The 14,695-nt window shown below is 43.0% G+C and overlaps 1 protein-coding gene across 3 annotated transcripts in view; it reads left to right on the top strand.

Annotated features, from left to right (window-relative positions):
• Positions 1 to 6,321, top strand: part of LOC120500562 (amyloid beta precursor protein) — a 186,696-nt gene extending 180,375 nt beyond the window's left edge. For 2 of the 3 annotated variants that reach the window (XM_039705626.1, XM_039705625.1), the window contains one exon: positions 5,081 to 6,321. In XM_039705626.1, coding sequence (XP_039561560.1) covers positions 5,081 to 5,182 — 102 coding nt within the window. In that variant the 3' untranslated portion in view covers positions 5,183 to 6,321. The remainder of the gene's footprint in view (positions 1 to 5,080) is intronic. The other variant, XM_039705627.1, reaches the window with a different exon arrangement.
• The last annotated feature ends 8,374 nt before the right edge of the window (positions 6,322 to 14,695 follow it).

Raw genomic sequence — 14,695 nt, 5'->3', positions numbered from 1 at the left:
CTGACCTGCTCTGTGGTATTCACAGCCTCGCTGTCCAAGCTTCTTGCCTGCAAGAAAGGCATAACATCTGTTTTTTCTGGTTTTGTCCTAAATTGGTAAAAATTATGTAGCACTTATATTTTGTGTCGCCTTGTAGATCTGCTGGCACTGTCAGCCAGGATTCCTCCTTCTGCCTGACCTGCTCTGTGGTATTCACAGCCTCGCTGTCCAAGCTTCTTGCCTGCAAGAAAGGCATAACATCTGTTTTTTCTGGTTTTTTTACCAACCATTGCCAGTTGGTAAAAATTATGTAGCACTTGTACTGGGGACAAAAAAAAAAAAAAACAAAAGAGCTATGTACAATTGATGTTTAATACTAAAATGTCTTCAAAATAAAGCTGTTACATTCTAAATTGGAATTAATTTATTTAGCTACAGCCCACCTCTAGTATACTGTGTACAATAAGCAAGGAAGAGCAAAATCACTTGATGTAAAAATAACTCTACATCAGCTCTAGCTTGGCTGAGTGTATTTTAACTAATTTGCCACCTCTTTGTTGGGTGTCAGAAGCTACTGTGTGAATTTAACCCAGTGATAATGAAAGATACCTAAAAAGGTCTTGTTCCACCTGTGTTCTTGTCTTCCGAAAAGTCACCTCTGTTGTACTCTCTCATTTCATTAGGACTGTTTCTCACAAAATAAGTTACTAAAAATCTGTTAGCCTTTTTTAAGCTCTGAGAATGGATATACTTGTCCTATTTAGAAGTGTCATTTTTTCCCTAGTCTGAGAATAAAAATGTTCCAAAGTTGTTCAGCCTCCCCAGGAAAAAACTTTCATAGTTAAGTAAATAAATGACTGAGGGATTGAAAATTACTTATTTACATGTGAACACAGGGGCTCCAGCAAATGTTTTGAAGGGTTTTTTTGCTGGTGCTCCCACCCCAGGTGTCTGCATATTTTCTCCATGAAAGTGGGTGGCAAAAGAGAGATTCTCACATCTCCTGTGCACTGGGCAACCACTGACTGTCTCAGCTTCTCCTCTGTGAGGATACCCTATTCAAAGTTGGTTTGCTTTCTGACAGAAGCAGGACCTCCAGCAGTGACAACAGGAGGTCTTTGCAGCACGGTCAGACGCTGAAATTGCTGAGGGGGCTAGGTGGACAAACAGTCTCACAAGAGGTTATCTACCTGACTGAGGTGTTTTTTCAAGAGACATCATGTCACAGAAAAGAGAAGTGTTGAACCAGAGCACCTACACCTCTTACAAGCTGTGCTCAGCTTCTGTCACCTCTGTAATGGGTGGGAAAAGCTTCTTAAAATGATGAGGGGCTTTGGGAATTTACAGACAAGGAGATAATTGGGTGCAAAACATGTCATTTGGCAGAGTGATACCTAGGGAAGATGCTGTAAGGAATGTGAAGAGTTTGGTAGCATCAAAATGGGTAAAAGAAAATAGAAGGGAAGACATTCAGAATGAGTGACAGGACACTTAGGTTGATAGGTAGATGGATTACCCTGCAGCAGAGAGCTACAGGAAGGAGAGGAGGTACCAGCACTAGTTATTTTAAGGGCTAAAGAGGAAATTTAAAAAATTACTAAGACTGCAAGTTGGATCTTCAGTAAATCCCTTTTATCTATAAATGCCATATTTCAGAGTTTACTGGACTTTCACTAGAAACTTCTTATCAAAACAAATTTTTTTGATACTGTACAATTGTGCAAAGGCATTTAAAAATCTACTTTTTCTACTGTCCTTCCTTTTTTTCTTCCTAATTTCTTTCTCCTTGATTTCTTCCAAGTATCCCATCAACTCTTTGGTCTCTTCTGAGTTGCAGTTTTCTTGATTCCTTTTTAATTTATAGTGGTCTCTCACTCCATTTCTTTCTCACAAGTAGGTTATGCTGTATACTTACCAGATTTTCTAGTCATGAGTAAGAAAAGCTGAGTGAGAGACTTAAACTGAGTGACAGAGAGTTCAATACAGTATTGTTTGGAGCTTAAAGACAGAAGTCTAGCACACGTTCTGGCATCCCAGCCTAGTGGGGGAGCCTCCTAGTAATAAAAATGCTCTCGGGCAGGTATTGATACACATGGAACCCTGGTCCATAAATGCCAGAGCTTCATGCTGAGTTTTAATTTTGTGCTAGAAAAGAATATGTTAGGATTAGTTGTGAATCGTGACCTTCTCACATCATGATTTGAAGAAGCACTGGATGCTCTGAGATAGTGGTGATAACAGTGTAGAAGAACCAGGGCTGACTTGGTGCTGTAGCAGCTCCTTCAAGAGTGAACAGAAGGGTGACTTTTCCCCTGCATCTGCTTTTATTCTTATTTTCTGTAAGTGCTGAAAAGGCTGCAGGAACATTTGCCAAGTTCCTGCTTTGTTCTTGCCTTCACCACCACGTTCACAACAACTTCAGCAGCATCTAACAAAATGCTGTTAATGCTGTTAAATTCATTAATCCTTAGGGTGAGGATTAAGCCTTTGGTACATTTGTACAAAATCTATATGGAATGGGTTTGTTAGGCCCTACTGCTGCTAAACTGCTGGCAAAACAAGTGCTCTACTGAACAGCAATAGCATGGAGGGATTGCCAGTCAAAGATTCAGTGCATATGGATCTAGATATGGAGAAGTTGGCAGTCCCAGAAAGCACAGGTGAAGCAGCAGAAAGCAGCCCAGCCCCTGGGGTAGTGGCAAAGTTGAGTTCTGTGAGGAGTGCGCCTCTCCAGCCCTGCTCCCAGTGTTGGGGACACAGAGCAGCTGGCACAGACTCTTCTTTAAAATGCAAGCACACAGCCATACCCTGACTGCTGAGCACATGGCTGTACAGGGTGTCTTGGGATTTGGGAGTGGGAGGTTGAAGAGGAGACAGGCTGTGAAATTCCATGGGGTCCTTCTGTCCTTGATGGATCAAAATGATGGTTGACAGCCAAGCTGAGTGCATGGGCTGCCCAGGGGAAGCTTGCATCCTTCAGAAGAAAAAAAGGTTGTCATTTTTAGGGAGGGAAGGGCCAGGGAAAGGAGGAGATTATTCTGTCTTCCCCCCAGTTTCTCAAACAAGGGAGATAAAGCAAGAGTGACCTCTAAGCATGATCTTGCTACCTAAAAACATGTTACATGAGTTGAAGAAACAGGTGGATTTGGGGATTGTTGCATAAGAGAAATACTGTATGCAAATGCAATTTAAAAAGAAAGAAAGAGAAAGAAAACCTGTGGATGGCAGTATTAAAAGTACAAGTTATATTGCAGAATTTGAAACATAAAGAACACAGTGTCATGGTAGCCCAGTGATTCTTTCTGTCTGGCGTCCTGTTCCTTGCCCACAGGGGTCAAGGGGTGCTCAAAGTCTCAGGGTTCCCAGCTGGGAAGAATTTCACAATAGCTTGTGAGTGATACATATACACATAGGGCAATATATAACCTTTAAGTTGGATATTTCATGAAAATGTCTAGTTATTGTGTAAGAAAAACATCTGATGGGAGATACAGTGTTGGTTTAAAATGCAATTTGAGAGTCAGGACATAAAAAGGGGCACAGATACAAAAATGGATCAAATTTGGGGTTAGCAGTTCGTCTGAGTAATTCAATGCATGTGCCACACAGAACCATTAAAATGGCAAATAAAAGAGCATATAAAGTGGAGATGGCTCTGAGAGGAGCCGTTCTTGGTGGGACTGTGGGAAAGGTGGTCAGTACTGTGTTGTAAGCTGCCACAAGGAAAGAACAGCTGCAAAAAACCCTGAACAGCCTGTGTTGGTCCCAGGCATGGGAAGAACATACCTTTAGTCTTTCTCCAGGATTCCAGGGAACCACTTACCAACATCTTCTCTCCTCACTAGGCTGAGACATTTCCAGTATTGCAGAGTAGATTTAAAATTGGTATCAGACATCAATACTTCTCCTTTGCATTTTTTATTAAAAAGTTAGATAGAGAAAGTTAGGGTTTCTTGAGGGAATACTAGCCTTTCTTAAAGGCTAGTTTGTTCCTGAAGGTGACTTGCTGTATTTCCAAGAGGTCACTACTTGCAGGAATCCACAGGAAGATATTCATACCTAATATTTAACAGTAGAGTTTAGGCACCTTCCTGATTTTAGACACTGTAAAATTCACTTTTTATCTTTGCTTTTAGGAGCTACCAAGCACTGGATACATCAGGTAGCAAATGAAATAACTGACAAGCAGACTGTTTTCATAGGTGCTTAGCAAGATAGCCAGGATTCAGTAGGTTTTGAATACACAACTACTGAGCTCCTACAGCAGAGGTAAAATACCTAAATTAGATTTAAAGACTGTTCTCACCCACTCTAAATTGATGGAGTTTTATATTATTGTAATGTTCAGTGAAGTAAGAAAATAATCTGGGAAGATGCAGGTATTGAATGGAGAAGTCAAAACTGAGCTTTGTGCCTGTCTTGCAAGTAATCAAGAAAGGTCAATTTTTGTTAAGTATAAATACTTAAACCAGTGCAGACATGTCAAGGATTTTGTGACTAGACTGATCCAAAGTCAGCCTTGGAGGTAGAGGAGTTCTGTGTCCCTGAGTGAAATGGAATTTTTTGCTTACCTTGTGCCTGGCTGCTCTGGCATTTCCTTGCTACCCTCATTTTATCTTTTCCAATTAAGTTTTTGTTTTGAGACCACCACAGCTGCGACAGATCTGGGAGCACAGTGCAGGCAGAAGGCAGACTCAAGCCACTGCTTTCTAGTGAGCTTTTTCTTTAGAGTCCAAATTGATCCCAAGTATAGATACTGATACATATGCTGGGGGAAAAAAATCTCTTAGTGAGGGACTAGCAGACAGAGGAAAACTCCATCCCCCTTCTTTTTTTTGGAGAGTTGCTTGCTGATCCAGACAACAAATTCCAAAGCTGGTACTGCTGGCTTTGGTAAGCTGTCTTTGAAGTCCTGCAGCAATAAAATAAGCTGTGGAGTTGTTCTTGGTGCATTATCATCATCTGTTCAAAAAGTGAGCCAGAGGATGCTTTCTGGCCAAACACAGAGGGTATAAAGTATGTTGGATGGCCGTGAAGTGGGGAAACATGGGGTATGGTGTGAATTAAGGGAATGTGACCCAGTTGTCCCCTCTCCTGACAGGTGGATGCTGCAGTGACACCAGAGGAGCGCCACCTTTCCAAGATGCAGCAAAATGGCTACGAAAATCCCACATACAAGTTCTTTGAACAGATGCAGAACTAGGACATCATAGCAGCCTCATGAGTTGAATGGAAGAATAATTGCTTCACTGCCCATTGGTGTTCAGTTATAATGTGGAAAGAAAGAAAAACACTCTGCTTTATTATTTACTCATTCTCGCCTTTTGACAGCTGTGCTGTAACACAAGTAGATGCCTGAACTTGAATTAATAAAATCGGTAATGTATTTTCTCTCTCTTTCTCTTTACATTTCAGTCTTTACACTACATTATTAATGAATGTTTTTTGTGTACTGTAAAGAGGTTAGCTGTATTTAACTAGTGCATGGATAGATTCTCTTTCCCAATTATTTATCATGTAGCTCCTTAGCCAGTTGTATATTATTCTTGTGATTTGTGACAAAGATTAGGTCCTAGTTGAAACATGCTTTAAGAATTGATGGGGGATGCTTTCTGTGTCTGTGGGGTTTAGCTGCTTCTCTTTGCTGAGCATTTTTTTCTGATCACTATGCATTTTAAAGTAAACCAACATTTTTTAAAAGTATTTCAGACGAGTTATTGAAATTCTTTTCCTCTGCAACTGCATTTTATTGTACGGATTGTTGCTCCTGCTGTATTAGTGATGTAGAAATCATGAGAATACACATTTGTTTTGTTGTGCCTGTTTTATGTGCACACTTTAGGCATTGAAAGGTAAACTTTATTTTCTTTTCCATGTACCTTTTTGATCTTAAAAAATTATTAAAAAGAGTCCCTGTTAATTGTGAGCACTTCTGGGGGACGAAGTGCCTGCTGGCCAAAAGTTAACGGGGGTCCTCTACAGGATGATTGTACAGAGCCATTGCTTATGAATTGATAGCTTTCTACACTGTGTTACATAAATAAATTAAGAAAAGAATGTGTGGGCAAGAGTTTTCTTTGGAGGCAGAAAACAAAGAGTTCTGAAAGCCATTTAAACAGAATACAGGGGTGTTCACTCTGAGAGAGAGTCGGGGTCCTACAGAGATTGCAGCACTGACAGTTGGACAAGAGCAGAAGGAAGGCAGCAGTGAGACAGGGCAGGAAGTGGGAAGTGCCATCTTTGGCACAGCTACCCTCTGAGGTGTCTTTTCCTTTCTTCCTTTTCTTTTACTTTCAGTTTGTATAACAGTGTTTTAATGTAAATAAATACATTCCTGGAGGAGCCCTGTTGTAGTAGTGCGTTTCTGTGACAACCAGCCACCCTTGCTCACGCAGAGGAGCATGATGTGGATGGCTAACCAGCCTCCCAGTTTCCTGGCCATCCCCTGGTGTGATTTGCCAGCAAGTTCTTCCCTCTCCTCCCTGCACCCCTGCTGGCCTTCTGGCAAGATCCGTGCCTTGCAATGTGCTGTATTGGTGAAGGCAAGGAGGAGCCTCCCAGACTGCATCCAGCTTGGTGCTGCTGCCTCACAGCGAGTGCCCAGGAGGGGTAGAACAGCAGCACCAGGAATTTATTTCTGCAGGATGATGGCAAAGCCATTGGTGAGCTGGGATACATAACCCCCAGCCCAGCATGTTCTCTCTATTGCCTGAGAGCTTCCTTCAGCCCCTGGCCCTCCAGGAGCACTCCTGTGGCACAGGGAGAGCACAGTAACTCACACCACAGGGCTCTCCTGCCAAGAGAGATGAGACCACAGTGGGTGAGTGGACCTGGGGATCTTCAAGATAGCTTTTATACCCAGTCCAAAATAAGGACTCCTCTGTTCAAACTTGGAAATGGGTTGTGGAATAAAGCTGGAGGGGTGTGTTTGTGAAAAAGAAAGTGAATTACTGTTTCTCTACAGTGACTGGGTTAGACAAAGCAGGACTGAAGGAACAACTAGGAGCAAAATAATGACAGCATGATCTCTTCAGAGAAAGCCTCTTGTAACTCAGTTTGTGTACAAGCCATTGCAGCCTCTTCTTCAGCATCACTGGCAGGTTTTGTCTCAGCAAGCAAGATGAGGCATGGCTGCAGTGGGGCTGCACAGCTCAGGCAAATGGCTGAGTTGCTCTCGACTTCAACTAGAAGAAAATAATAATTTCCAGACATTACTCACTAGTCCTTCCCCATCCATGATCTTACACAAAACCTCACCTGTTCAGGTCATTCACCTGCTGGCCTGGAGCACAGCCATGCTGTCAGACTGGCCAGGAGGGATGTTTAGTCAGTGAGGGAACAACCAGGTCAGGGAGTTTCAGAGCCATCTGTGGAGATTCAGGACGATGAGGTGGCACCTACTACTCTGAACCAGTAGTGGGAAAAACTGCAGAGGTTCCCATTGCCTGTTACCAAACGTGTTTATTCCCTTTGCTCTTCCATCTCTACTGTGTCAAGGGAATTCATCTCAAGGGATCAGAACACTGGAAGTACATGGAAGTGGTTGGTATTATTTGCAGGCCTTGGAGTACCATTGTGTTACAAAAAACTTACAAAATACCCCCGGAGGATTTACCTTCTCCAGTTTAAACTGAACTGGTTGGGCCAGAATAATGTGTGATGATAAGCAGAGGCTTTCAGGCCCCAAGCTGCTAATAAAAAAATTTCTTTTACAAATATTGAGGTTTAAGCCTGTGTCTGTTTATGTAGGTGTTGCTATATAGGTCACACAAACCACCTAGAAAGGAATACGTAAGACTGACTTCTGTGCACATGTCCAGGATCACAGAAGAAGATCCTGCTTAAGGGGGAAGGCAGGATGTAATTCAATTTAGCCCAGTCTCATTAAAGAGGGATTATCAAAATTCCTTTGAGAGGAAACTGGAGTAATCCATAAGATACAGAGAATCACTGGCCTTTAGAGCAAATTTCATTTATAATACCATAATTCTGTGCAATCCCAGTTATAGAAAAATGCAATTGCTTTGAACAGCAGTTCCCAGACAATCAAGCCTGGTGTGGGGTTATGTGTCCAGTGAGATGCTGGTGCTGCTCTTGCTACTTGTGCATGAGCTGTTAATAAATTGCTGTTTTATGCACTGATTAAGTGATCAGGTTTTATGATTCCCTCCACGCACACTCTCCTGAAAGAAAGGCAATAAATGCACACCGTGACATGCATGGAAAGCACGAGGCATGAACAAAGTTCCCAATACTTCAAGAGAAACACTCCCACAACTGTTCCAGCTCTGGAAGCTGATGCTCCCAAGTAAAAGTGGCAGCATCCTGCCTACCTCTAGCCATGCAAGCTCTTTGTTGTGGAAAGATTATATTAGGTATGAACGAACACAAAGTAGAAAAGCTCACTGAGGACAGTAGCTGAAATGTACTAGATGGTCTTGAGGGTGTCTTTCCAGCCTTGATGATGCTGTGTTTCCCTGAGTACCTGCTTATCTAGGAAAGGCAAACCCAGGCTTTGTGTTGCCTTTGCAGACAACGCCTCACAGCAGCTGCGTTTTCCTCTACATCTCTTGTGACCTTTGCACAGCTCCAAAGTCTCCATCCTCATTGTGTCTGCACTTACCAAAGCAATTTCTGAGGGCCTTCACTGTGTGGCCAAATGGCTCATTTTTACTGTTTAAACTAATGGATTTTGTGGGCAGTAGGCAAGCTGCTGTTAAAGAGCCTCCAGGCAGCGTGCATGAAAACACCCTAATGATACATAAGAACAGGTTACAAATAACACTGTCTGCTTGTATTTCTCTGCACTTTTTCCATCACTTGAAAATGAGTGGCTCAATTAAGTCAGGCTAGAATGGCTCTTCTCTCTCATTGCTTTCCAGCAATTATCTATTCCTCCTCCTTCCTACAAGAAGCAAGCACTGAATATTCCCCACAGCTTTCTACAGTCCGGGGAAATTTATTTGGCTGACTATAGAGCACAATCTTTCAAGGTTCCAAATAGAAGTATTGAGATTTATAATGAAGTAATTAAATATTCTGCCTTTAATAGGACTCTTAGTTAAAGCTGAATTTGGACACTGAATTAGAAAGCAAGTCTCCCTAACTAGTGCCTCCCATGTCTGGTCTTCAGCATCTGCTGTGAGGTAACACATAGGAGCTGGGCTTGTTCAGTCTGGAGAAGAGAAGACCGAGAGGGGATCTCAGCAGTACATAAAAATACTTCAAAGCAGGTTTTTAGGAAGACCATGGCAGACTTTTCAGTGGTGCTCTGTGACAGGATGAGGAGTAATTGCTATGAACTAAAACACAACATCCACCTCAGCACGAGGAGGAACTTCTGTCCATGGAAAGTGCAGAGCATTGGAACAGGATGCCCAGGGAGATCCTGGGTTCTCCCTCTCTGGAGACATTCCAAACCCACCTGGACACATTTCTGTGTCACCTGCTCCGCGTGACCCTGCCTGGGCAGGGAGGTTAGACTGGATGATCTCCAGAGGTCCCTTCCAACCCTGACAATTCCACGGTTGTGTGTTTGTAACCCAGTTTCTCTAAGGAAGATCATTCGAGAAAAGCATCCACAGCAGTTTGAGATAGGATACCACCTAGGTCAAAAGGTGATTTTATGATGATAATTTATTCCCTAATCATCTGCTTTATGCCCAGAAATGGCTGTGGTATCTTGGAGCAGGGCTGGAGCCTGGGTACGCTGGGTGCGGGCTCTGTTCACTCCCTCTCTCTCTGGTGTGCTCCAGACAGAGTGGACCAGGAATGCTGCATTGTTACTTTTGTTGGATTGGGCTTTTTGCTTGCTTAAAGCAAGTTTTTTCCCTACCCTTCCCCTAGCCTGGAGGCTGTATGGGAATCCTCCCAGCAGCATTTTGGTTTTTTTTTGTTCCCTTGAACTGTTTTTGGCTTGGCTTGCTTTTCTTTTCGGCCTGTCCGGGGAGCCAGCGGGACCGCCCCGAACCCAAGACCTAGGAGGACCTGAAGCAACATGAGAAAGAACATTAAAATCCACCAACTTTGGCTGCTGTGAGGAGGGGACCCACACCAGAAATTCAACACATTTCCCAGCTGCTTTGCTCTGGGCTGCTCCGTGAACTCTTCTTCCCCTTCCCAGAGACAAAAGGGACCAGTCGCTGTTTTGTTTTCCAGGCCACATGGTCAGTCTGAGTAATTTTCTTCCATGGGTATTTTTTGGGTATTTTTTTTTGTTCTGATGTGGGGATGTGTGGGTGGAGAGTAAGTTCTGGGAGTTAATTTCTAGCATTTATTCAATCCTTTTCTGTGCATTGTGGGCACATGCCCTCACTCATTTTTTTTTATTTTGGGTTTGTTTTGTTTTATTTTGGGGTTTTTTTTGTTTGTTTTGGGTTTTTTTGTTTTGTTTTTTAGGGGTTTTTTTGGGTTTTTTTTAATTTGTTTGGTTTGGTTTGGGTTGGGTTTTTTTGTTAATAAACTTTGGGGTTTTTTCACTTTCACCCACTGGTATAAATTTTTGTCATTGGCAGAAGAAAAGGGAGGGAGTTGTTGAAGCCCTTTTCTCTTTAGAGGAAACATTCATTCCAGGGACTTTTCTCCAGAAATTAGTCTCCAAAACCAAGACAATTGGTCTTTTAAAATGCCGCTAATTAATAAAAAAATGAAAGAGAGAGAGACAGAGGAAGAAAACTAGCTGGAACAGGGCAGACACACCTCAGCAGGGGCTGACCAGCATCTGCAGGAAGCAGGTACTTGAAATAGCTGTGACATTGCAGCAGGTCCAAAACAGGTTGTGGTAATTACGGTTATTTTGAGTCCCACAGCAAGTCCATCTAACTGTGTCTAAGCACAACTTCAGGCTGTAGCTCTGGGGTGTGTTTCAAGCACAGGATCTTTTTTCCATTTAATTAGGATGAGAGGGCTTGGAAGAAAGAGGCAAAATCCTACTTACCTCATGTGCTGCTCCTCTAAGAAGGGTTTCTGAGGAAAAGTCTGCACCCTCCAGCTGCTGCACAAAGATGAGAGCAAACTCAAGCTATGGCCGGCAGTGGTCCCTGCCAGGAAGGCAACTGAGCTCTGGAGACTTCATCTGACTTCTAGAGTCCCTTGAGAAGAAAAACTCCCAAACCTGTGATAAATGTATTACAGCGTTGGTTTTCACAGTTGTTAGAGTGAATACTATGTGTTTTATAATGCTGACTTTTGTAAGAGAAGTTTTGCTAAAGTTTAGAGTTCTTTTAATGTGAATGTTGTATTGTAATACCAATGTTGGGGAAGAATTGTTGTAATGTTAACATTTAATCAATGAAGGAATCAAAACCTGTTGAATGTATTGAAAAATAACAAAAGACCATGACTAAGGCCACTGCACATGCTTCAGAAAGGGAGGACAGAGGAGGAACTGTGTTAAAATGTTTGAATATATGTGACCATTTATGAATATGTAGTTGGCTGGTGCAATACCCAGGGTATATAAGGGTGTTGCTGTGTTCACTGGTGTGCCTCTGGCTGCGGCTAAGCACCCAGCACTGTTCTTTTTCCTTTATTGACTTTGTCCCCTCTTGTCCCTTATTAAATTCTCTTTAAATTTTAAAGAGAGTAGTGGGCTTCATTTCTCACAAACCTAAACCAAATAAATTCTGGGGAAGTGGGGTTTATTTTCTTTTCAACAGCCTTGTCCCTCAACCTGCTTTATGGAAAAAAGAGAGCAGTTTATTTTAATTTTTTTTTTTTGTGTGTACGTGAACTGGCTGCTTCTGGGGGAAGAGTTGGAGGCTGTGCTTCCCTTCCTCGCTGGGATGAAACTGTAGGCCCAGGGCACTCATTTGGGATTGCCTGGAGGGAGAATTCCAAGCCCTGTGTCTGGCCTGCTGTGTGGCTGTGCCAGCCCATGCCAACCACACTGACCTCTCTGCTCTGCGTGTTCCTGGCCCAGGGAACAGCCAAGGATGTGTCTGTAATGTCCTGGCTACTCAGGGCTGCACCAGTGTTTTATGTTAGCCGGGATCCAGCCCACTCCTGGCACGTTTGGTGTTACAGAACCAGACCAGCAGCAGTGGGGGCTGGGGTCCTGCTCCCTGCCTGACACTGGTGCTGCCCACTGACCCACTGGGGAGACTGTGCTTGTTGGCACTGTAAGGGATGGGTCTGGGAAGTTCATTTAGATGTGGGTTTAGCCCCTGGGGAGTCAGGATGAAGTTCCTTGTCTGTTGCCAGGGCAGTCTTGACACAGTGCTAAAAAAAATTATTTTCACCTGCCTTGCAGATACCTTCATTAGAAACCCCTTGTTTGCAACAACATAAAGTCTCCCCAGAAATTACATTAAAAATAAGCAATAAAATACTGAGCTACAATTAGCCAAGTCTTTTTAAAAAATATAATTTGTACCCTATAACCTATACAAAGTGTTGTAGTAAATTTTTCTTTTGTTTCCCTGGCACAGGAAAAAAAACCCAAATGCACTTGGCTGTTTCTGACAATGGAGTTGCTATAAAATCTGCTGTGAATGTCTGCCAAAATTCAGTAGCCAAAAGAGTACTGCAGTCAACAGCTTGCATTTTGCAAAGCCTAAATTTTACATGATTGTTATAAAAGAAGGTATATAAACCTAGATATGGAGAAGGACATTCTCTATTCAATGCCCCATAAAAAACCCATAAATGAAGGGGGAGTCAGGAGGAGCAAGCTGATGACAGATCCCAAAGGAGAGCTGCTCTCCCCAAGGAGGACTGGCCAAGCCTCTGTCTGCTGCTTGCCCAGAAGAGCCCTAATGCTGTAGGTCTGGCTGGGTCCAGAGGAGGTGTCAGGACATCCTCTATCAAAAGTGTGTTGACACCAGGGCACACTAAATTTTCATGTGCTCACATAGAGTGGAGCAACTCACAGCCTCTTCTGAGGGGGGGAAGCACCTGGAGCCACAAAAATATTTCATCCATAATGCAAATTCTATTTAGAATCTGCAGTTTATCCAGAAACAACCACATCCCCACTGTGACGCTTTCCAATGCATGTTCAGTTCCCTGAGCAGAGAACACCTTCCAAAGGGTTGTAGGACACACCAATGGAGTCACAAAGTAGAGAGAGAGAAAATTCTGATTGGCACTGCATAGCACTGGCATGATCAACCTAAAGAAAGATGGAATAGCAGACGGATATAGAGTGACAGAGCCAGGCCCACCATCCTGCTTCCCATGTTGACTGAAAACTGAAACCTGGGAAGGGTGTAAGAGATTCCTAGATATCCACCATGTTCCGCTTCAGATATCTCACTTTCAGAAAGACACTGAGGTGCTGGAGCAAGTCCAGAGGAGGGAAACATCACTGGGGAAGGGGGAAGAGCACAAGCTGATCTTGGGAAGGTCAGCCTGGGACAGCTGAGGGTGTTCAGCCTGGAAGAATAGGAAGCTTGGGATACCTTATTGTTCTCTACAACTGCTTGAGAGTGTAGTGAGGAGTTGGTCTCTCCTCCCAAGCAACAAGAGGAAATTGCCTCAAGTTGTACTGTGGGACATTTAGATTGAATTTAGGAAAAATCTTCACTGGAAGAGTTGCCAAGCCCTGGCACAGGCTGCCCAGGGCAGTGGTGGAGTCCCCATCCCTGGAGGGATTTAACAGATGTGCAGGTGTGGCAGCTGGGGACACGGGTTAGTGGTGGGCTTGGTAGTGCTGGGGGGACACGTTTGGACTCAGTGATCTCAGAAGTGTTTTCCAACCTCAACAATTCTGTGTTTCTGTGACTGAGTGTATGTCAGCTGGTACTAACCTTGAAGAAGATTTAACATCCACAATGCCTGGTTGAGACAGGCCCATCTAGAACATGACAGTGCAAGGTGGGGCTTTGATGGGACTCAGGAATGTACATGTTCCGTATAATAGAAATACCAAAGCAGAGTGTGTCTAGCCAAGAAAACTGCTACTGGTCTTTATTTACATTTTAATGCACAATCACTTCTGTGGCACAGAATCATTGGAGTGAAACCCAGATTTTTGGGAGGGACGTATCATAATAAACTCTTTAACCAGTAAACTTTAAACTTTTAGACCAGTCCTGCCAAAGGACTGAATCATTCATTTTGAACATGACTTTGATAAAATAATACAATGTTTAAACATAGTGATTCAACAACATAATGCAAATCAGAATGATTTGGCGGATTCCTCAAAACTCCCACATTCCCTAGCCTTATGGCCATATTAAAGAATCAGGATTTTGTATGTTTCTAGTTAAATTGCTACTGACCCACCTACCAAGTAGGATCCTATTAGCAATGGAGAGATGGGGATGACTGAGCTGTATCCGAAGCCAATCTTTACTGAGAACACAAACAATTTATATATGGGTTTTTTACTTATATAGCATTCTATTTTTGGTAACAATTTCCCATTGGTTACAAATTCTTAATGACATCAGTTATCTGATAATTATTACAAAGTTTTACACCATGTCTCTTGGTCACTCCTAGCCCAGGGATCTGTTATTTGTGTCTGTCTCTCCCATGGTTTCTGCTGGATCAGGCCTAAGACATCATGCTGCTTTATCAGTTCCATTGGACCCTGTCTTATCTCCCACAGGGTCCATCCAATGTACCAAAATGAACAAATACAGCTCTTCATGACTTCAGGCTATGAAGAATCAGTCTCACAGTTTCTATTTTCCAGTGACAAGTCCAGTGACAGAGCCTTCCTCAGCACATGTGGCACAAGATGGCTCAAGCCTTCCACTGCCAAGGA

Source organism: Passer montanus, unplaced genomic scaffold (assembly GCF_014805655.1).
Source record: "Passer montanus isolate IOZ18808 unplaced genomic scaffold, ASM1480565v1 scaffold180, whole genome shotgun sequence".
Taxonomy (NCBI): Eukaryota; Metazoa; Chordata; class Aves; order Passeriformes; family Passeridae; genus Passer; species Passer montanus.
This window is presented reverse-complemented; position numbering and strand designations above follow the sequence as displayed.